Consider the following 22,151-nt stretch of genomic DNA (forward strand, 5'->3'; position numbering starts at 1 on the left):
TAATCTAAACACAGTATAAGCTTGAATAAATTTTAGTTTGGATACATATGTGTGTGTATATATATAGATGTATATTATACACACAGACTGATAAATGGCTAAAGCTGAGCACTAGACTCGCACATTAAATCAAGTGAGTCCACGGAAACGTTTAATGCAAATAATCAGAACAACAGGCGGATCTTCTCGATGACGTCTGGTTTTTAAACCCATCTTGCATTATTTGCGTGCCAGAGGACAGAATAACTGTCAAAACCGCTTCAATGACTGAAATAAATATTTGATGGATAAATTCGTGGATATCATTAGATTCCATGTGTGTTTGTTCCATTTAATATGAGGGACTGAACACGCACGTGCCGTCCTCTTTGTGTTCCTCCTCGCGTCCCCATGGCGATTAACCGCATTAATCGCGTTGCAATGAATTGTGGGGAATTCCCTTTGGTATTAAAAGGCGCAAAATGTCACTCGATTACCACACGTGGCCACAGGGGGGCGCTGTTTCTCCACAGTCAAAGCCTTTAGGCCTTAAAACCGAAGGCCTAGTTCTGAGGTTAGTGTGTGAGGGATTCCTCTTGGTGGGAGGTGTGTGTGTGTGTGTGTGTGTGTTTGTGTGTGTGTGTCCTTGGGTATCCATTTGTGGGTTGTTGTTGCTCCTGACCTGGAGGTGAACCGTATGTTCTCTGCAGGGGAAGGGGCGGAGCCTCCACGTGAGGCCGGAGGAGAAGCTCTCGTCCTGGGAGTACGCTGGAGGCTCGGTGAGTTCAGGCCCCCCAAAAACCTGCGGCAGTGCATCGCGGGGGTGACGGGTCGCCTCGGTATCTCTGAACCGGGAGCCTGTTTTTTTTTAACGTTGGTTTCGGTAGTGAGAATAAGAGCAGTGTAGCGATGTACGGTTTCTAATTCTCTGCAGGGTTTCTTCCATAAAGTTGTCAGACATTAACAATCTGACCTTGGTGACCAAAGAGGCCTTTCAGTGTTTAGGAGATCGCCTCAGACATAGTGTCTCATTCCGCATTTAGACACAAAAACATTTTATTAAAGAAAACAAATTAAAGTCAAATATCATCATCTACTGGATAAAGCGATTTAAAGAAAATAGCAGCTCAAATTTGTATTTTAAAATACACGATAGCTTAACTAAATTGCTTCAGTGCACTTCAGTGCTGCAGGCTGTTATATGGAAATCCTCTAGATTTAATTGCAACTATTAACTTTCATTAAAGAGCTAAAGGAGTCTACAGCCTCGCTAGCAGCTCTGTGAGGAAGAAGCTAAATGCTAGAAAACTGTTTTTATCTGCGTTTGTTTGTTAAATTAACATTAAATTCCGCATTAAAGTGCAGATTAAAAACATATATCTGTTCCTGCACCCTCGGTCAGCTGTTTCCTCCCCAGGCGACCACACTCTGGACTACAGGACTCTGGACTACAGGACTCTGGACTACAGGACTCCGTCCCGCCCCAAGTCCTCGGTGGTGAAGAACACCTTCTACGCCCGGAACGGCGTCTTCAGCCGCCCGGCGGGCGCCGACGCGCCGGGCTGAGGTCCCGCCTGCGGACGCTCGGGATGATCATCATTTATGAAAATGATGAAGTCCCAAATGGGGAAACTCGCTCAACATATTATTACATATTTCGGGATTGTTACGAAATTAAGACTTTTTGGAAAGATTGTTTAATGTTTAAAATGAAACGAAAAACAACGTTTTTGTGTTTGTGTGATTTGATTGAACCACAGTTACATTTCAGACATCAACTCAACGTTTTGAACTTATTATATTGTGATATTTCTGATTAGTGAGTGAATTCTGAGCCTCCGCTTCCCGTAGCCACCGTGACGGATGAATGACCAACATCTGGCCAGGTGTCACTCACAGAGGTGACCTGATACCTTTAAACATGGAGCCACCGGAGCACATTACACAGCACAACGCTACATGTTTCATATCAGTCGCTACACTATTCCTCCGCCAAGCAGCCTAGTTTTATAAAGATGAATTGATAATTACAGTGTGACCTTTTTATTGTTATTATATTTATTATTTATTAAGCGAATACTGGAGTGTAAACTCCTCACAGCATTCGCTTAGTCCATGAAGCAGCTTTGAGGACGGAGTTTACTGCAATCGGCAGGTTCTTACCTTGAGGTCGTTTGGGTTTTTGTGTTAGAACTGGAACCCTTTTTAGTTTTAACGCTTCGCTCACTTCTGGTTGCATAAAAACAAGATGGCCAATCGATGATGTAACGGTGAGCAAATTCCCTCCATGTACGGACGAGTCCTTTGTACTTTGTATTACCTGTAAAATACACACTTTTAGCAGGTCATGCAAATGGCAGCAGCCAATCTTTAATTATTAATTCTGCAGATTTAATTGCTGTAAATACGTAAAAGACGTCTGTGGCGTCGCCGACGGCAGCTGGGCGGATCAGAGGGCGCGTCGGTCTTCGGCCGGTGCCTCTACTCGGCGGGGGACACCAGGAAGCCGGTGAAGGTGTGGCTGGTGCTGCTCTGGCTGGTCACGATGCTGTTGTACCTGGTGGTCTGCAGGGAGACCGTCTCCCCGGCGCGCAGCTCCAGGACCGCCGAGCCGGAGGTGACCAGGAAGCCTTCGGACGAGTCGCACGTGGTCAGGCTGCTGTCGGCGCCCTTCATCAGCTTCAGACACACCTGGGTGACAGGCACGAGCACGGAGAGGGAGGGGTCACTGCACCAGTCGGCTCAGCTGGTCACCTTGTGTTGAAGTGACGTTTCTCGTGGGTCGGACTCACTCGGCTCTTTGCTGACAGGTGGTAACTGAAGAAGTAGATCCCTGCGATGGCGCAGGTGAACTTCCCCTCGGTCATCGCTTCTCCTCTGAACCGCTCACCCAGATCCAGAATGTCGCTGAGGACACAAACACACGAAGCATCGGAAAGTGGGGAACCAACTAACTGCCGTAAAACAACGTGTTTGGTGGCGTGGCGCCAGTGGTGGTGTTTTCTGGAGGAGGCCGCGTCCACCGACCTGTCGAAGTGGATGTCGGTGTCGAGCTGCGGCGCTTGTGAAATCACCCGTTTGTAGGAGAAGAAGGACTTCTGCTGGTTGGACGGGTTGAAGGGACTCCCCTTCTGCCCCGCCAGGCCCGGAGTACCGGGAGGCCCGGGGAGACCCACGTCCCCCTTCAGCCCGGGCCGCCCCGGGGGGCCCCGCAGACCCGGCGACCCCTTGTGGCCCCTGAAGGGCTGAGCGGCCTCGCCTGCTCACACGGTTACTCGTTAGTGTGAACCTCCACTGACGGGGGAGATTCATTAAGTTCAAGTGGGTTTTAAGCTATTTTACAATACATAAAAACTACTGCAAATAATAAGTAAGTAAAAGTACAAATTAAACAAAGAACATAGAATAAAAACATTCCATGTCTATTTTCCCCGTTAAGGTTATCGACTGTAATCTGACTCGCTCCTGAAGAACTGATATCGCTGTAACGGGGAGACTTGCTGTTGGACTCGGCAGCTCACGTTACCACAGTCTCTGAGGGGGGGGGATGAGGGGGGGGATGAGGGGGGGGTCCAGCTGGTCGCAATCTGCAGCCACCCCACCAGATGGCGTAAGACCCCACTGCCCCACTGCCCCTTTAAATCCAAACAAATCAAAGTAGGTGAGATCCTGTTGCGCGCTCACCCGGGTCTCCGCGTGGTCCTTTGGGGCCGTTGCTGCCGTTGGGCCCGTGGGTGCCGGGTATCCCCGGGACCCCTCCCGCGAGGCAGGACTGTGAGACGACGGGGGCGATGTGGACCAGGAGCAGGAACGCTGCAGTGCTGCGGCTCCGCCACCAGGGGGCCTGATTCAACACACACACACCTGTCTGTGTCACCAAGGGAGGACCGCGGAGTGTGAGGTTCACACATGTATGTTGCTGTTGTTCCTCTTTGTTATCTATATGTTCTGGTATGGAAATAATAATGATTGTTTAGCTGTTCTTCTATTTCTGTTTAAGTAGTTTAAGAGCAAAACAAGCGTTAAATATATTGTATGTGTACATGTACCTGTTAATACAGCTGATTCAGATTCATTCAACAGAAATACACTAATCATTGTAATAGGGATGAAATATTTTGACTGATAATCCACAAATCATGTATATAAATATAGATATATAGACACAATAAATAACATGCAATGTTCAAATACAGATACAAAATAATTGTGAGATATTTTAAGGCTTACACAGACAACAACTTAAACTTTACTCGCTCTTAAGATCGTCCATTTCTGATATCACATACGCTGAATCAAAGAGGTCCCCTCTAGGTCGACATATTTATTTCTTTGCCTGTTCTTTGGTTTTGTAGAACATAAAAGTCTCACCATCCTACGAGCTGCAATGAGGAGCTGTGACGAAGAGCTGCGATGAAGAGCTGTGATGAAGAGCTGTGATGAAGAGCTGTGATGAAGAGCTGAGATGAAGAGCTGTGATGAAGAGCTGAGATGAAGAGCTGAGATGAAGAGCTGAGATGAAGAGCCGCTTCATCCACGGCTGCAGCTCAGTCTGGAATGAAACACAAGCAAAGACAGGGAAGTGAAAGGCTTGCAGAGCGCTGTGACGATGTTCGTAGTGATGATTTTCGGGTACCGATTCACTGACCTGATGCTGACGCGAGGTCACATGTTGAAATCACACTGTACTTTCAGACAAACCCTTTACTTTGGTTTGGAAAAATATTCCACTTGTCACTAAAATACGTTAATTTGACACGTGGAGTTTATGGCAACATTGCGGCTTCAAATTTTACGCTGAAGAAATGATTCCAAACGTCCCCAAAGACTCGGTCTCCGTCGGAGGAGATTTATTTTCTCATGTGAGTTTCCTCTCAGTTTGTTTGAGGCGCTTTCCTGTAAATCTGTGATTGTTTCATTGCATTTATCCGACCGAACAAATAGCTCATAGGAGGAAGCGAAACTTGGTAACAACTGATGATGAAGCAAAGTCGAATGCTTCACATGTGAAAAATCTTTTCTCCAGATACACATTTTGTTCTAATTTCCTCTGAACTTCCTCTTTGTTGTTTCTGTTTTACTGGCAGTTTATTCTTGTGAAACTGTATCTGTTCCACAAAATATTTAATTTCATCAACGGTGTCAATCATTAAAGAGCTAATGTCCTTTTTTAATAATGGAATTTGCCAGTTTTTCCTTTTGTATTTACTCTGAACTTCTTTTCAGATTTTGTCCAGCTATTTTTTTTTGATGTTCTGTTTTCGTGAAAATCCAGTAAAATGTCTTCCCAAGAAGACCCTTGTTTTTATTTAAATCCTGTCATCATCCCTTGAACTACACCACACGAACTACGTTTAGAAATAATCGCTACAATTGGACAGTTTTGACTCTTATGATTAATATTATTTTCTTACATCTACGTTTGAATTACGATCATTCAAGCTGCGTCCACACGTACCATGTTTGCATCTTCAGATCGAAACCTTTTTGAATTAAAAACAATATGTAAGGTGGAAAAAAAATACAGCACAAGAACAAAGGTCTTCATGTTTTTATTATTTCATTACCTGGATATAAAGGTCATATGAAAAAAGGTTTCTCCCGCGGTGGGAAGGAAGGGAAGACGTTATGTCGCTTGTTGCTGTAAAGCTGTTAGAACGTGAGTGAAGAAGCTGTGGCGTCAGTGCGCGTGCAGCAGGAAGCCGGAGAAGATGCTGTAACCTTCAGGTCTCCCCCTCATCCCTCTGTAGTCTTTGGTCTCCAGCCAGACCTCCTGACCCCGAGACAGGTAGACCGCCAGGCTGCCGGAGGTCACCTGCAATACGTCGAAAGTTAACAGTATTTTAGTCGCTGTCGCGAACACCTTTTTGTGAAGAGCTGCCACTTTGAATTCCTATGTCAAAATAACTCACCTGTCTCCTCGTGCGGCGATGATCGCAGAACGACGCCAGCAGCCCGCCGTCGAGCTTCATCAGCACACACAGCCGGTCCTCCAGGGACGCGTGGTACACAAAGTAGTACGTCCCAGGGACCCGACACCTGAAACACACAAACCCCAGCCAGTCGCTGAAAGGGCATTTCCACGTTTTCTGTTGTGCAGCTTCATCACAGTTTAAGTCTTTACAAACAGAAGTGACGTAGAGACGCCTTCCGCCTGTCTGTTAGAGACCTGTCAATCACCGTGTAGCCCCGCCCTAAAGGGCCCCCTGCTTTGTGGTCTGAAGAAGAAGTGAAGACCAATGCTTACAGTGATAATCCTGCGCTTGGTGCGTGTAACGTTCAGTCCAAGGTAACAAACGATCACACAAATTAAGAAAGGAGGTTTTCTCACAAGAAGCGGCCTGTTTCTGTGTTGTAGTCGTCGTTGATGTTGGTGATGACTTTGGTGAAGCGAATGATGCTGCTTTTGTCCGGGTATTCGTTGGTTCCTCGGGCCACGCTGAAGGCCGCCTGATGCTGGACTCCAACGATCCTGCACGCCGCCGACGCCAAAAACACCCAATCAAATGGTATCAGCTCACATTAAAGACGCTGAACGCTTTGGGTCCACGTACCCTGGTTCTCCCGGTTCCCCCGGACGGCCCCCGACCCCCGGGTTCCCGGGTTCCCCCGGTTCTCCGCTCTGCCCTCGTTTGCCGGGAAACCCCGCCGGCCCCGTCTCCCCCGTCTCCCCCTTTTGAGGGACGAGGCCGCCGTGCAGAACTGCTCCTGTGGAGGGAACGACATGCTGAAGAACGTCCCACAGGTTAAACTCACGCCGTCGTCTCGGCCTCCATGTTTGGTATCAGCCACGGCTGACAGGTGATGACGGGTGATGACAGGTCATGACGGGTGATGACAGGTAATGACGGGTAATGACGGGTGATGACAGGTAATGACAGGTGATGAGGGGTGATGACGGGTAATGACGGGTGATGACGGGTGATGACGGGTGATGACAGGTAATAACGGGTGATGACGGGTGATGACGGGTGATGACGGGTGGTGACAGGTAATAACGGGTGATGACAGGTGATGACGGGTGATGACGGGTAATGACGGGTGATGACGGGTGATGACGGGTGATGACAGGTAATGACGGGTAATGACGGGTGATGACGGGTGATGACAGGTAATGACGGGTAATGACGGGTGATGACGGGTAATGACGGGTGATGACGGGTGATGACGGGTGATGACAGGTAATGACAGGTAATGACAGGTGATGAGGGGTGATGACGGGTAATGACGGGTGATGACAGGTGATGACGGGTAATGACGGGTGATGACGGGTAATGACGGGTGATGACGGGTGATGACGGGTGATGACGGGTGATGACAGGTGATGACGGGTAATGACGGGTGATGACGGGTGATGACGGGTGATGACGGGTGATGACAGGTGATGAGGGGTGATGACGGGTGATGAGGGGTGATGACGGGTGATGACAGGTGATGACGGGTGATGACGGGTAATGACGGGTGATGACGGGTGATGACGGGTGATGACAGGTAATGACAGGTAATGACAGGTGATGAGGGGTGATGACGGGTAATGACGGGTGATGACGGGTGATGACAGGTAATGACGGGTAATGACGGGTGATAGCGGGTAATGACGGGTGATGACGGGTGATGACGGGTGATGACGGGTGATGACAGGTAATGACAGGTAATGACAGGTGATGAGGGGTGATGACGGGTAATGACGGGTGATGACGGGTGATGACGGGTAATGACGGGTGATGACGGGTAATGACGGGTGATGACGGGTGATGACGGGTGATGACGGGTGATGAGGGGTGATGACGGGTAATGACGGGTGATGACGGGTGATGACGGGTAATGACGGGTGATGACGGGTGATGAGGGGTGATGACAGGTGATGAGGGGTGATGACGGGTGATGAGGGGTGATGACGGGTAATGACGGGTGATGAGGGGTGATGACGGGTGATGACGGGTGATGACGGGTGATGAGGGGTGATGACGGGTGATGACGGGTAATGACGGGTGATGACGGGTGATGACGGGTGATGAGGGGTGATGACGGGTGATGACGGGTAATGACGGGTGATGACGGGTGATGACGGGTGATGACGGGTGATGACGGGTAATGACGGGTCAAACCATCCAGGTTTTCAGGTAAAGGAAATGAAAGCGCCTACTGACTATATACATTATACTAGGAAACTAATACAAATAGATTTTAATAGATTTTTGAATGGATGCTAATTTGAAACATATGTTTTTATTCTTTGCACCCGCTAAGTGCCTTCATGTGCCCCATTTGAGAAGCACTGCTCGAACAAATGCATAAACCAAACGTTCTGGTTACCTGCCTCTCCTTTGTCTCCTTTGTCTCCATCACGACCGTCTCTGCCGGGCAGCCCGGGAATACCTGAGGACGGAGAGACAGGTGAAGGAAAGACATCGAGGACGGTACGCGGACACAGACATGGGCGCGTATACTCACCTGGAATACCGTGCCTCCCTGATGCCTGGCAGGTCTCCATGGCGACCAGCAGGGGCGTGGCCCACGACAGCAGGACGACGAGGAAACAACGAGCGAGCATTGTGACGAACCTGACGGGAGGAGAGGTGCAAGAAGTGAGCAGCATCCAGGAAGGAGACAAGACGAGATTGGAAGAAAGTAAAAGAATGAGACGAGGAGCTGAAAGAAAGAGAGAGAAGACACGTACGGAAGGATTGAACATAAAAATATAACATGAAAATCTAAATAGTTTCCAGGTTTTGTCTTACTGAGATTATCTTAAATAAAGATTAATCAGAAGGTCACCAGATTCCTTTTCACAAATGACTGTCAATGGCTTCAAACGTATCAACTATAAGATTATCAAAAGATTAAATATATATAACTCACCTGACACACCAGAGCTCTCTGATTCCTGAGGGAACTGGCGTGAAGTCTCTGAGCCGCCGGAGGAGAAAGCCGACGATAAAATCCAAATATTCAGCAGAACAAATCTACGCCAGAAATTATTCTCAAAGCTCCTGCAATTTTTAGGAAGTTCTTGAGAGCCGGAGGGACGACCAAGAGAGAGAAATTCAGCTGATGATTCTACACACACACACACACACACACACACACACACACACACACACACAGAAAACAAGAGGTCAACAGCGGCAAACATTTCCCGAAAAGAAGAAGTGTGCGAAAAGAAAGAAAATGTTTCACTTCTTTAACCTTCTGAGTCACATGGAACTTTTGTATGAGTCAATGTATAAATTAACGGAGACCTTTTTTCTTTTCTCTTCTAAGGACATCTGTAATGTTTATGATTGAAAAGGGACCTGGTTCCTGTTAGCCTAGCTTAGCACAAACCATGGAAGCAGGGGGAAACTGCTAGCCCAGCTTTGTTAAACGTCCTTTCACAGCTGGATGTTGAGTATTCGGGTGTGTTTGTCTGTTTGTGTTTCGAGAGGTCGTTGATCCGCGTCGGCTGAGAGAGAAATCAACCACTTTATTGATTCAGTTTACTTTTTAGGTCAATTTCGTTTGTTCATCGGTCAGATTTTTGAAAATATTCACTTCTGTACGGATCTCACTAACGAAGCACTAATTTGTAGATATTCCACAAAATTATTTCACATGTTTTGCACGTGACGGAGGAAGTATAACAAAAGCCTGCAGGCATCTTTCAGCCACGGCGCCACGAAACAGAAAGTCACCATTTTATTTTTTCCAATTTAAGTAACTTCAGTAGTTTCAAAATGAAATCTGGCAAGTGATATAAAGTCAATTTGTGTATTTTGATATAGAGCTTAATAAAAATTTCATAAATAAAGTTATGAGTATTTTTACTGCTGTATTTACTTCTCTAATGTGAAACTATGACGACATTAAAACAACAACACCAGATAAGATGTTTTGGGGTTTTGGGAAATTCAGAAAAATCCATTAGAGGTTCTTAACGTGTAATGTAACCAGACACAACCCACCATCAAGTATAAACTTTAATTTTGTTTGCATTTACAGCGAATCTTCGGAGACAGTTTAAATGAGTCAATATGAAGGACACAGATCAAACAAACCTAATTATGGATCTACATGATGCTCAGTTGTGCTTCATTTTCACGTTGGAAACAGCTTTTTGAGGATTTCACTTCAGAACTCTCAGATGGTGAATTCACGAGGCCGCCTCCGGTTCACCGGGCGCAGCTCTGGACTTTATTCTGAGGCTGAGAAGATCAGGAAGCCGCTGAAGATGATGCTTTTCTCCTGAGTGTCTCGTATTTCAGGGTCTTTCTGCTGGTCCCTGAAGGACTCCAACCAAACCTTCTGCCCGAGTCTCAGCTGTAAGACGACGCCGCCCGACAGCACCTACGAGACAACGTACAGCACAATCAGGCAAAGCTCAGGGGGGGCGAAGACATTTAGTCCTCAATGTTTTTATGTGGATTGGCCTCTGTATGACAGCATTAAGGAGAAGATTGACATTAATCCTGAATTTCTGTCGGAAAATCCAACTGATGCAGTTTCAGATAACAAGATTTGCTGAATGAATTTAAACTTCAAACTACCAAACCTAACTGAGGCTGCTAAACACAAATGTATTTTGAGTGTAAAGTAGAGTGAAGTCAATACAGAAGTGTGTTAAAGCTGCATTCTGTGTAGTGACCAGCAGGGGGCGACTCCTCTGCTCCCATAGACGTCTATGAGGAAATGACTCTACTTCTCTGTAGTGACCAGCAGGGGGCGACTCCTCTGCTCCCATAGACGTCTATGAGGAAATGACTCTACTTCTCTGTAGTGACCAGCAGGGGGCGACTCCTCTGCTCCCATAGACGTCTATGAGGAAATGACTCTACTTCTCTGTAGTGACCAGCAGGGGGCGACTCCTCTGCTCCCATAGACGTCTATGAGGAAATGACTCTACTTCTCTGTAGTGACCAGCAGGGGGCGACCCCTCTGCTCCCATAGACGTCTATGAGGAAATGACTCTACTTCTCTGTAGTGACCAGCAGGGGGCGACCCCTCTGCTCCCATAGACGTCTATGAGGAAATGACTCTACTTCTCTCTGGATTTATTCCCTCAGTAAACATTGTAAACATGAGTTTATGGTCTCAGTCTCTGGTTTTCTTCTTCAATACAGCATGATGTTCATTTAGTAAATGATGCATATTAGCATATTGCATCTCTGTGTCAATCCTGCTTTGAGGTTTGTGATGTTGAATTTGATAGAAAATAAAGACATTTCTCCAACTGACTTGATCGCTGTTCCGGTTGTAATCACAGAATCCCAGCCTCTCCCCCAGAGCGTCACTGAGGATCCCCAGACACACACTGACCTGAAAAAACACAACAACTAATATGCACTTTGGAAACGCAGCATTTAGCATCGTCAGCTGGCGATTACCAGCAGTGGAAGAAGTATCCGGATCCTTTAATCACGTAAAAGTACTAATGCACACTGTGCAGCAGGGCCGGGCGGTTTCCATACGCTATGAATCTCTCACGTACCGGTGTTACGTCACAAGGACCGACGACGCTCTTCGGCAAGCGGCAGAATTTATTTTCACACGTCCCGTTGGGGGTCAATGAATGAATGTGTTTACTGACAAACACCGTCACACACCGGCAGAATCTTCCTAAATACCGTTATATGGATTCAGCCCTCCTGCTGCAAGTAAAGGTTCTGCATTCAAAACCTCAGAATGAACCCGAGCATGTTGCATGTACTGTGTTTAATTTGCTGTTGGCGAGTTTAATCTGCCAGTCATCTGGCAGAGAAGCACATCGGCAGCAGTGTGTCACCTTTGCCATCGAGTGGAAGGTGAAGTAATAAAGGCCGGGTACGCGGCAGGAGAATTGGCCCGTGGCTGCGTTGAAGTCCTGACCCTTGTTGACAACGGTGGTCTGAAAGGTCACTACCTGATTACCACACACACACACACACACACACACACACACACACACACGATAAGAACAATCAAAGATCCCGAGTATCATAAACATGTATACAATGTAGAATATACATATGTAATGTTGTTTCTATTGTTGATATATACTATGTCAAATTACTTAAATACCACACAGTTTTAGAGCAAGTTACTAAATTACTTTTCAGTGCTGATTTGCTGCAGAAATAAACATTCATTTAATTGATTATTAAACTGAAATGTTACAGATTAAAGAGAAAGAGGGAGAGGTGTGCTGGACTGAACCTGGCGTAGGGGAGGATAACTGTTATCAGTCCTGATCACGGAGAAGGCTGAGCGTCCCTGCTGAGGGGACAGTTGTCCTCCTAGAAGAAAACACACACACACTCGTTTACCAGACTTTTGGGGACATCACATCGACTTACATACATTTCTTGGACACATTTAAAACCGGAACCTGAAGGTAAAACCAAGCTTTCACCCCCAAATGTAACGGTTTATGTTACTGGGATATACATTTAACGCCCGATAGGAAGGACATATTCCAACATCTGTCCTCAAAAAAGACAATTTTCTATTGACTTTTCAAACGTTATCTTAACTTTTAATTTCTTCCCTAAGAAAAGATGAATGGAGCAATCATTTCTTTGCATTTATATTTCCTTGGGATTGTAACATAAATCAGAAAACAATATAATAACAGCTGTACCAACTAGTAGAGATGTCTCAATCAGATGTTTTTGTCCTGCTTGTGTCAGCACGATATAAACCGCCGGGAGTCCCGTCGTTACCGTGGCCGATGCTCTCCCCCTCGGGGCCGGGGCGACCGACCGCTCCGTGGGTGCCCGTCGGCCCCAGATGCCCGCTGTAACCTTTAGGGCCCATGACCCCCTGAGGGCCTCGACTCCCCGCCTGCCCCTTCAGCGCCGGCAGGATGCCGACATCCACCGGACCGCCGGCCGCCACAGCTGCAGAAACACAGATGAAGGAATCTCTTTACATCAAACTCATTTTCACAGGTTTGTTTATTGCTTTTTCATTATATATATATATATGTATATATATATACCGTATACATATATATATATATATATTTATATAAATGAAATGAATACAGATAGCTCTTTGCCTCAGTGGAACGAACAGTAAAGAAGAAGGTCGCTTGTACCCGGCTCTCCTTTCTCTCCCTTCGCTCCCTGATATCCGTCTCGGCCCGGAGGTCCCGCCGCTCCCGGCACGCCGTCCGTCCCTCTGCAGCTCGCATCGCATTGGCCAGTCGTCAGAAAGGACGCCACACCCACCAGGACCGCCACCCCATAATACCCGCCCATGGTCCAGAACCCTGTGTTTGACGGTGACATCAAGAAGGAGGCTCCAGAAGAAGGTCTGAACGAGACAAACAACCTTTAATACAACATGTTTCCGCTGTGATCAAATTACATAATACGTAATAGTTAAAGAATAAAGAAGTTAATAAAAGAATAGATCTGGAATAAAAGAGGAAATCCGATGGATACCGTTTTTATTTTTATGGTCAAAACTGCTCATTGTCACATTATCTCGTGATTAAGAGATTCTAGCCATTAAAACACAATATGAATGTGACATTTTAAGGAAGATTTGAGGGTCGGTAAGGTAAATATATATACATCAATGTCAGCAGATTAAATTCATTTTAAAGTACGCATTCAAATTCTAATGCCCCAAAAGGGGGAATTGGACTCATTTTGTATTCAAATTTAGCTGCAGAATCTTTAATAATCCAGCTTTATCTTTGCATAATGTAACGCTGAGTCGTGTTTTTCATTTTGCTCTTTTACAGTTACAGTTAAAGTATAAACAATAGTATCGACTGTTATTATGATTTTTGCTCACCAGCCGAGATGAGGAGCTGCGAGAAGAAGACGGAGTTTCCTCTTCTGGTGATCAGATCAAGACTTCTTATTAGACTCACTGACACACACACACACACACACACACACACGCACACACACACACGCACACGCACACACACACACGCACGCACACACACACACACACACTCACACACACTCACACACGCACACGCACACACACCCACGCACACACACACACACACACACACTCATGAGAGAAAAAAAAAAACTAAATCTGTAGGGAAATGAAACTGGCGATGTGAACGATTTGTTCAGACGCTCTAATTCAACAAAGACGTTTTAACGCGTCTGTTGTGTCGAAACCGGCAACTGAAATCTGTCTCATGCAGCATTAATGATGCAATAAATGTCCAACAAGCCCCGGGCATCAATTAGCACGTTTTATCACTTGTTACTAAACACGTGTGACCACAAAGAGAGAAGCTGAGGTTGTGACTTCAGACAAAATGTTTCCACGGGAACGATCAGCTGTAACAGAGAAGACGTCCCAAGAGGCGGCGGACATTTTTCAAACAACTCTTCTGTCCTTTCAGTTGAGTGACATGTGACGCTGCGTGGAGCGCCCCCTGCTGTGACACATGGAATCATTCATTAATAGCATTTGTTCACTGTTTCCTCGATTGAACATCAGGGTGAAATGTTGTTTTTCAGAAGAGGCTTTAACAGGATACGGACAGACGTTTTATAAAATAGACCCGATGTTACACATTGTTTGGTGCTGGAATCAAACCGGACTGAGCAGAAGTGATCAGGAGCCCAGCGGAACCCCCCTGACCCCCTGACCCCCCTCCCTCCACTGATCACTTCCAGCAGGATCCTCTGGTGGTTCCAGAGGATCCTGCTGTGATCAGTTGGGGGGGGGGGGGCAGAGCCCAGCAGGATCCTCTGGTGGTTCCAGAGGATCGGGTCGAGGTGCGGCCTCGTCACACCACAATTCCAGATCCTTTCTTTGTGGCCGCACACCCGAGGAGACGCGACAAGTCGCGTCACGCCCCCCAACCCCGCCCCCCTCTGTGGGAATGTAGAAACAAAAACACACACGAGACCCGACAGGCTTTTTCTTTGCTTCCTTATGGTTGAAATGCACTTGTTGTAAGTCGCTTTGGATAAAAGCCTCAGATAAATGACATGTAATGTAATGTAATGTAATGTAATGTATTGTGTTGTAATGTAATGTCATTTTTTATTTCTTCTTGAGAGTTCCAATAACAAATTTAGCTGTAATCAATGCAATTACCTAAAATATAGTGATGTGTCATTATTGGTTAATGTGAGACACCTTTTGATACACGTGAGATTCGGGGTTATTTTGCTCCAAAAACAGTTTCAGTTTTGTTCTTGTTCTGTATTTTTTTTACCACATTGCTCTTAAAAATACGATGTATTTATAATGTATTGATTACATCTAGAAAATACAACCAGGAAGTAACAATAATGAGCTTCTCCTTTACCGACTGCTGCCAAAACAGATGCAATCTAATACAAATACACACACACGGGCCTTCATTCAAAACGTGCTGGTGAAGGACAACGGAAAAATAAAGTAGTACTTTGTTGCTTATTTTTATAAAACATTTAAACATATCACGTTTTCTTTGATGTACTTTCATTTCACACACATTTTCAGAACGATGCAACTTCCTGTTGCCGTGTGTTGTGTTGCTGCATTGTGGGTCAATGAGGTCACAGCGTTTTAATTCTGGTTCCTCATATTGTAGACGATGAAGAACAGATAAACGGCCGACACACACACACACACAGACACACACACACACACACACACACAGACACAGACACCTTTTGTGTCATTCCAGCTTCTGCTATTGGTCAGTTTCCGTCCAATCACGTTGCTTGTGCTCACCTCACGCCGAGCTTTACTCCCACGTAGAGGCTTCGTTTCTCAAACCTCGGCAGGAAGTCCACGAGGCTGATCGCATCTCACGTTCTCCTCCTGCAGGTGAGGAACTTCTTCTGTTTTCTCTCCTGAAGCTGAACGCTTCACGCGTCTTTTAGAGCGGAAACAACAACCCGGCGTCTCCTCTGCTCATTCCCCAAATCCTTCACATTCCAAACACGACAATGGAAATGTGACTGAAGTCCACATGAGGATCCAAAGCAGGACGCAAAGGCGGAGGAGTAGTGGTGTTCTGTGTGAATGTTCAGGTACTTTGGTTAACGGAAGACGGACGTTTTTTACTTTTTATGTGATAAGTTAAATTAACTCAATGCAACTTGGAACAGGTGAAAAGTTCATTGCCACAAAGTTGTTTTTACAAAGAATATACAAATGATAAAATGTTCTTATCCAATGTGATAAGAGATGAGATCTTATTGGATGGGATACTTTGTGCTGGATTAAACAACATAATGGCGATATGAAGGCGTTAGAATGCAACATGCACATGAGTGCCGCAGACTGTGAGAGCAGACGGGACGTGACAGGAAAAGGTCGTCGCGGCAACAATGAGATCTGATTGCCGTGTTCTGAGGAAGTCACGTGTTGCACCACAATGGTTGGTCGGAAATAGCCTTTGCATTTTCGCTTCAACAATGATGAAATATTAAATAACTTAAATGATTGTGTATCAATAAATGGTTTTATTTAAAACTTTTACATTTAAGGATGCAATTCAATGCTCATTTCATCGTGTTCATTTTTTTTTGTTACTTTTCCAACGGGATAAAGATAAAACACACCTGATAAAGTCAGACAAACCGAGTCCAGTATTATTCTATGTCTGTATTCTATCTTTGTCTGTATATTTTGTTCCCAGGGCCTCAGGCGAGTTGAGCGATGCGGATGCAAACAAACGCACATACACAGCGAATACACTTTTACCACAGCTGCCTGATTCAGACACAAACCAAATGATCACAAAACCAGTAACAATTCTATTCTCTTGTCTCTTTTTTTAAAGATTTCTTTTCTCTGCGACAACCATGAAAATTGCAGCGTTCAATATCCAGAAGTTTGGAAGGAGCAAAGTCTCAGACCCAGAAGTCCTCAAGATCCTGATTAAGGTAACAAGGACAAGTGTGAAAACTGAAAGTTTACAGACAGAACTGAAAGGGAACAAATGTGTCCCTTCTTCCCACCAGATCGTGTCTCGATACGACATCATCCTGATCCTGGAGGTGGTTGACATCAGTGGAGACTCTGTAGAAACCTTCCTGGATGCGCTGAATGCGTGAGTGCACGCTTTGTTAATGCATTTTTATTATCACTAAATCAGGATGCTGTAGAGCCTTGAAGCTGTGTAGTGACCAGCAGGGGGCGACTCCTCTGCTCCCATAGACGTCTATGAGGAAATGACTCTACTTCTCTGTAGTGACCAGCAGGGGGCGACTCCTCTGCTCCCATAGACGTCTATGAGGAAATGACTCTACTTCTCTGTAGTGACCAGCAGGGGGCGACTCCTCTGCTCCCATAGACGTCTATGAGGAAATGACTCTACTTCTCTGTAGTGACCAGCAGGGGGCGACTCCTCTGCTCCCATAGACGTCTATGAGGAAATTACTCTACTTCTCTGTGGTGACCAGCAGGGGGCGACTCCTCTGCTCCCATAGACGTCTATGAGGAAATGACTCTACTTCTCTGTAGTGACCAGCAGGGGGCGACTCCTCTGCTCCCATAGACGTCTATGAGGAAATTACTCTACTTCTCTGTGGTGACCAGCAGGGGGCGACTCCTCTGCTCCCATAGACGTCTATGAGGAAATGACTCTACTTCTCTGTAGTGACCAGCAGGGGGCGACTCCTCTGCTCCCATAGACGTCTATGAGGAAATGACTCTACTTCTCTGTGGTGACCAGCAGGGGGCGACTCCTCTGCTCCCATAGACGTCTATGAGGAAATGACTCTACTTCTCTGTAGTGACCAGCAGGGGGCGACTCCTCTGCTCCCATAGACGTCTATGAGGAAATGACTCTACTTCTCTGTAGTGACCAGCAGGGGGCGACTCCTCTGCTCCCATAGACGTCTATGAGGAAATGACTCTACTTCTCTGTAGTGACCAGCAGGGGGCGACTCCTCTGCTCCCATAGACGTCTATGAGGAAATGACTCTACTTCTCTCTTGATTTGTTCCGTCAGTAAACATTGTAAACATGAGTTTATGGTCTCAGTCTCTAGTTTCAAGTCTTTAGTAAATGTTTGTCCATCCAGCGTCAAATAGGACTGAAAACATGTGATACTAAAGACGAAATGCAGAGGCTGATGGGAATCTCGTCATTTTGATCCAATCAAAGAAGAATCTGAACCTCGTGGTGGCGCGAGAGGAAAAGTAGAAGAATCCCAAAAGTCATTAAAAATCACTTAATCCGAAATAAACCCCATCTGTCCAGAGCCAACAGGGAGCATCACTACACCCTGAAGATCAGCAGTCGCCTGGGCCGGACGCGCTACAAGGAGCAGTTCATGTTCCTGTACAGGTGAGAGCTCACCTGCAGATCCTCACTGATTCCCAAGTAGTGAGGTCCAAACGAAGACCCGGAGATGAGATGTAAACAGATCGAAGCCCGAACAAAGGCTTTGTGGATCCTCATTGCTTGATTAGCTTCGTATTGAGCCTCCCATCAGCAGCGTGTGTGTGTGTGTGTCTGTGTGTGTGTGTGTGTGTGTGTGTGTCTGTGTGTGTGTGTGTGTATGTGTGTGTGTGCAGGGATGACCTGGTGGACTTGGTGGGCTCCTACCAGTTTGATGACGTGGAGGCTGACGGAGGAGACGTTTTCGCCAGAGAACCCTACATCCTGCGATTCAGATGCCTCAATACAGGTAAGAGGTTCAGTGCTCTCCTCAACAACGTGTTACCAGACCTGGTTTTGGTGTGACCCCCCCCCCCCCCCCAACACTCCCCCCCACAGTGCTGAAGGACCTGGTGATGATCCCCGTTCACACCAAACCAGATGACTCGGAAAAGGAGTTGGACGAGCTTTACGACGTCTTCCAGCACGTCCAGAAGAAGTGGAAGACCGATGTGAGGAAGCAAGATGATCAACTGATAGTTATATTTTACATGAATATAAAAATGTATAAAAATGTATATAAAAAGCTAATGACAGTTGAAGTTGTTGTGATATTATATTATTATTGTAAAAAGGTCAGTGGATAAGTTATTGACATGAAATAGTGAAACATAATGAAAATAAGGCCGTAAAATATAGCGAGAAGCTTTAGGAAAATGGCGGAAACTTAAACGCAAACTCAGCCAAACTATCCTAAAATATTAACAATATTAATAATTCTTAACGGAACCATGAAATCATCCGAAGAACAACAGCAAGAGAAATAAAATGTCAGTTTGGTTTGATTTGACGTCTGCAGAACGTGATGATCCTCGGCGACTTCAACGCGGACGGCCTCTACGTCTCCAAGAGGAAGATGAAGCGCATCCGTATCCGTAGCGACAAGAACTTCCACTGGCTGATTGGAGACGACGTCGACACCACGGCGAGCACCGCAAACGACCACACCTACGACAGGTACACGCACGTGAAACCAACACAACAGTTAAATAGAAAGTGATTTGCTGTACAAAGTAGAGCTGTTTAAATTAGCTCCAGTTGTTAGTTTAGAAAAAAAAGAGTACAAACCTTTTACCAGTCTTTATGCTAAGCTAAGCTAAGAGTAGACTATAAAAAGTATAAACCTTTTACCAGTCTTTATGCTAAACTAAGCTAAGAGTAGACTATAAAGAGTATAAACCTTTTACCAGTCTTCATGCTAAGCTAAGCTAAGAGTAGACTATAAAGCGTATAAACCTTTTACAAGTCTGTATGCTAAGCTAAGAGTAGACCATAAAGAGTATAAACCTGTTACCAGTCTTTATGCTAAGCTAAGAGTAGACCATGAAGAGTATACACCTTTTACCAGTCTTTATGCTAAGCTAAACTAAGAGTAGACTATAAAGAGTATAAACATTTTACTAGTCTTTATGCTAAGCTAAGAGTAGACCATAAAGAGTATAAACCTGTCACCAGTCTTTATGCTAAGCTAAGAGTAGACCATAAAGAGTATACACCTTTTACCAGTCTTTATGCTAAGCTAAACTAAGAGTAGACTATAAAGAGTATAAACATTTTACTAGTCTTTATGCTAAGCTAAGCTAAGAGTAGACTATAAAGAGTATAAACCTTTTACCAGTCTTTATGCTAAGCTAAGATAAGAGTAGACTATAAAAAGTATAAACCTTTTACCAGTCTTTATGCTAAACTAAGCTAAGAGTAGACTATAAAGAGTATAAACCTTTTACCAGTCTTTATGCTAAGCTAAGAGTAGACTATAAAGAGTATAAACCTTTTACTAGTCTTTATACTAAGCCAAGCTAAGAGTAGACTATAAAAAGTATAAACCTGTCACCAGTCTTTATGCTAAGCTAAGCCAAGAGTAGACTATAAAGAATATAAACGTTTTACCAGTCTTTGTGCTAAGCTAACTGACTGCTGGGTGTAGCTTCACATGTACATACATCACATTTAGGTTTCAGAAAAAGAATGTCGCCTCAAAAGTGTCAAACTATTTCTGTAACTGAATTGTGAAAGTGAAAACAAGTGACACTCGTCTACTTTCTAAAGGTTTTCCTGCTGCTTAGATTTTGTTTCTGTCTCTGGGTTCTAGATAAATCTGTTTTTAGTTTTTGTTTCATGTGTCCTTGTGTATCTTAACTGTATTTATTGTATTCATAGCAGGGTTGTTTCCAAGTACAACCTGATATAATGAGTAAAGTATAATATGAGTAAAGTCCCCGCTGTGTCTCTTTGCAGGATCGTAGTCTACGGAGACGACATGTTGGACGCTGTTGTCCCCGACTCCGCCAAACCCTTCAACTTCCAGGAGGCCTACGGACTCAACAGAGAGCAGGTCGGGTGGTTTCTTCTCAGGAATCAGGAATCAGGAAACATTTATTGCCATAATATGTCAGACTTACAAGGAATTTGACTTGGCGGTCGGTGCGTAACAGCAGACAGTACGACAATGGACGAAAAGACAACAGTGCACGAGGAATAAAATAATGCTATGGGTTAGTTTAAAATAAAGGAATAAAAGTTAAAGTAAAAAAAATAAAGTGCATCGGCGAAGAGAAAGTGACAGGTGAAATTGACGGTGGAATATCAGAGTCAGTCAGTGGGGGACCGGCTCTGTTGATGAGCCCGACTGCCGACGGGAAGAAACTGTTCGTGTGGCCGGAGGTCTTAGTCCTGATGGACCTCAGCCTCCTGCCAGATGGAAGGGGCACAAACAGTTTGTGTCCGGGGTGGGAGGGGTCGGCTACCATCTTTTTAGCTGCTTCAGAGACCTGGAAGCGAACAAGTCCTGCAGGGACGGCAGATTGCAGCCGATCAGCCTCTCTGCAGAGCGGAGGACACGCTGCAGCCTGCCCTTGTCCTTGGCTGTGGCTGCAGCGTACCAGACGCTGATGGAGGAGCAGAGGATGGACTCCATGATGGCCGTGTAGAAGTGCATCGTCTGCTCTCACTTCCAAAGGCTGCAAATTATTTTCTAAGAACCGTAATTTCTTTTTATCACACCTGCAGTCGGTTGCAGGTTGCGCCTCCTCTCCTTTTCTTATTTGGAGCACCAGCAGCATGTGATACGTACTAAGCGCGTTGATCTGGTTAACATGACAGGTGAATTAACTCCAACGAGCATCTAGACTGCGACTGGAGGACGAACGTCCTGATGCATTATATAATATTCAATAACATTATAACGATTTACAGACGTGCTGCCTCAAGTATTCTTCTGTTAGCTAACAGGACAACAAAATGTGTCTTCCAGACTGTGAAGGTGAGCGACCATTACCCCGTAGAGGTGGAGCTGAAGTCCACAGCGCGGCCCGGGGGGGCAGACAAGGACCTGCTGGAGCTGAAGAGGGGGAACCTGCTGCTGGAGAGGGAGAAGCTCGGCCTGGAGATCCAGATTCTGCGGCTGAAAAAGGCCAAGATGAACCGCGAGGGTGAACTTTGAACCCCGAAACCCCCCCACACACACACACACCGGATGGGGCAATAAACCCCAACTTGAACACTGATCACCTCCGGAACCACAGCTGCCTCCAGATGTTCACCTCTTTACCTCACCAACGAGAACTCGTTGCGACTGAATCAAGCGTCATCTTGTTGAAATAAATGATTTTATTTACTGTTAAATTGGCTCCTGTGTACATATGTCATATTAAGGTGATCTGCAGAAACCCAAGAAGTGTCACAATACACAATACCAGGATTTAGTGGTTATTTTGACTCATCCCAGTTTATTCACATTTATTTTGGTTATAAAATGATTGATGGTGTCATTTTACTCATGAGTATTGCGAAAGACAAAAAGCTTTTATTTTTTCATTTGACGGCTGTCAGACAGGAGTCTGGACGCA

At 45.5% G+C, this 22,151-nt stretch overlaps 4 protein-coding genes across 6 annotated transcripts; 1 reads left to right on the top strand and 3 right to left on the bottom strand.

Moving 5' to 3' along the window:
• Positions 1-2,314: 2,314 nt before the first annotated feature.
• c1qb (complement component 1, q subcomponent, B chain) lies at positions 2,315-4,987 on the bottom strand. Of its 2 annotated transcripts, none has more exons than XM_040204338.2 (6): positions 4,628-4,987; positions 4,351-4,531; positions 3,664-3,823; positions 3,007-3,238; positions 2,772-2,886; positions 2,315-2,670 (listed from the first exon to the last, which is right to left on the bottom strand). In XM_040204338.2, the coding sequence occupies exons 2-6, from the start codon at positions 4,351-4,353 to the stop codon at positions 2,461-2,463; spliced, it is 720 nt and encodes a 239-aa protein (XP_040060272.2). In that variant the 5' UTR covers positions 4,354-4,531; positions 4,628-4,987; the 3' UTR covers positions 2,315-2,460. The 2 variants fall into 2 exon arrangements, with proteins under 2 accessions (XP_040060272.2, XP_077948825.1); XM_078092699.1 differs by having other exon boundaries at positions 3,664-3,847.
• Positions 4,988-5,515: 528 nt separating this feature from the next.
• Positions 5,516-9,171, bottom strand: LOC120835428 (complement C1q subcomponent subunit C). Its single transcript, XM_078092700.1, has 7 exons — positions 8,842-9,171; positions 8,434-8,543; positions 8,296-8,358; positions 6,534-6,687; positions 6,311-6,451; positions 5,892-6,018; positions 5,516-5,794 (listed from the first exon to the last, which is right to left on the bottom strand). The coding sequence occupies exons 2-7, from the start codon at positions 8,531-8,533 to the stop codon at positions 5,660-5,662; spliced, it is 720 nt and encodes a 239-aa protein (XP_077948826.1). The 5' UTR covers positions 8,534-8,543; positions 8,842-9,171; the 3' UTR covers positions 5,516-5,659.
• Positions 9,172-9,920: 749 nt separating this feature from the next.
• LOC120835424 (complement C1q subcomponent subunit A) lies at positions 9,921-15,782 on the bottom strand. Of its 2 annotated transcripts, XM_040204335.2 has the most exons (8): positions 15,643-15,782; positions 13,741-13,784; positions 13,034-13,251; positions 12,657-12,833; positions 12,151-12,230; positions 11,741-11,857; positions 11,194-11,274; positions 9,921-10,305 (listed from the first exon to the last, which is right to left on the bottom strand). In XM_040204335.2, exons 3-8 carry the CDS (start codon positions 13,224-13,226, stop codon positions 10,153-10,155), a joined length of 801 nt encoding a protein of 266 aa, XP_040060269.2. In that variant the 5' UTR covers positions 13,227-13,251; positions 13,741-13,784; positions 15,643-15,782; the 3' UTR covers positions 9,921-10,152. The 2 variants fall into 2 exon arrangements, with proteins under 2 accessions (XP_040060269.2, XP_040060270.2); XM_040204336.2 differs by lacking the exon at positions 15,643-15,782 and having other exon boundaries at positions 13,034-13,207; positions 13,741-13,783.
• Positions 15,601-21,927, top strand: dnase1l4.1 (deoxyribonuclease 1 like 4, tandem duplicate 1). The gene is made up of 9 exons (XM_040204333.2): positions 15,601-15,738; positions 16,700-16,802; positions 16,881-16,969; positions 18,124-18,210; positions 18,441-18,553; positions 18,643-18,755; positions 19,103-19,260; positions 20,542-20,638; positions 21,557-21,927. Exons 2-9 carry the CDS (start codon positions 16,722-16,724, stop codon positions 21,743-21,745), a joined length of 927 nt encoding a protein of 308 aa, XP_040060267.2. The 5' UTR covers positions 15,601-15,738; positions 16,700-16,721; the 3' UTR covers positions 21,746-21,927.
• Positions 21,928-22,151: the final 224 nt, after the last annotated feature.

Source organism: Gasterosteus aculeatus, chromosome 17, assembly GCF_964276395.1.
Source record: "Gasterosteus aculeatus chromosome 17, fGasAcu3.hap1.1, whole genome shotgun sequence".
Lineage (NCBI taxonomy): Eukaryota > Metazoa > Chordata > Actinopteri > Perciformes > Gasterosteidae > Gasterosteus > Gasterosteus aculeatus.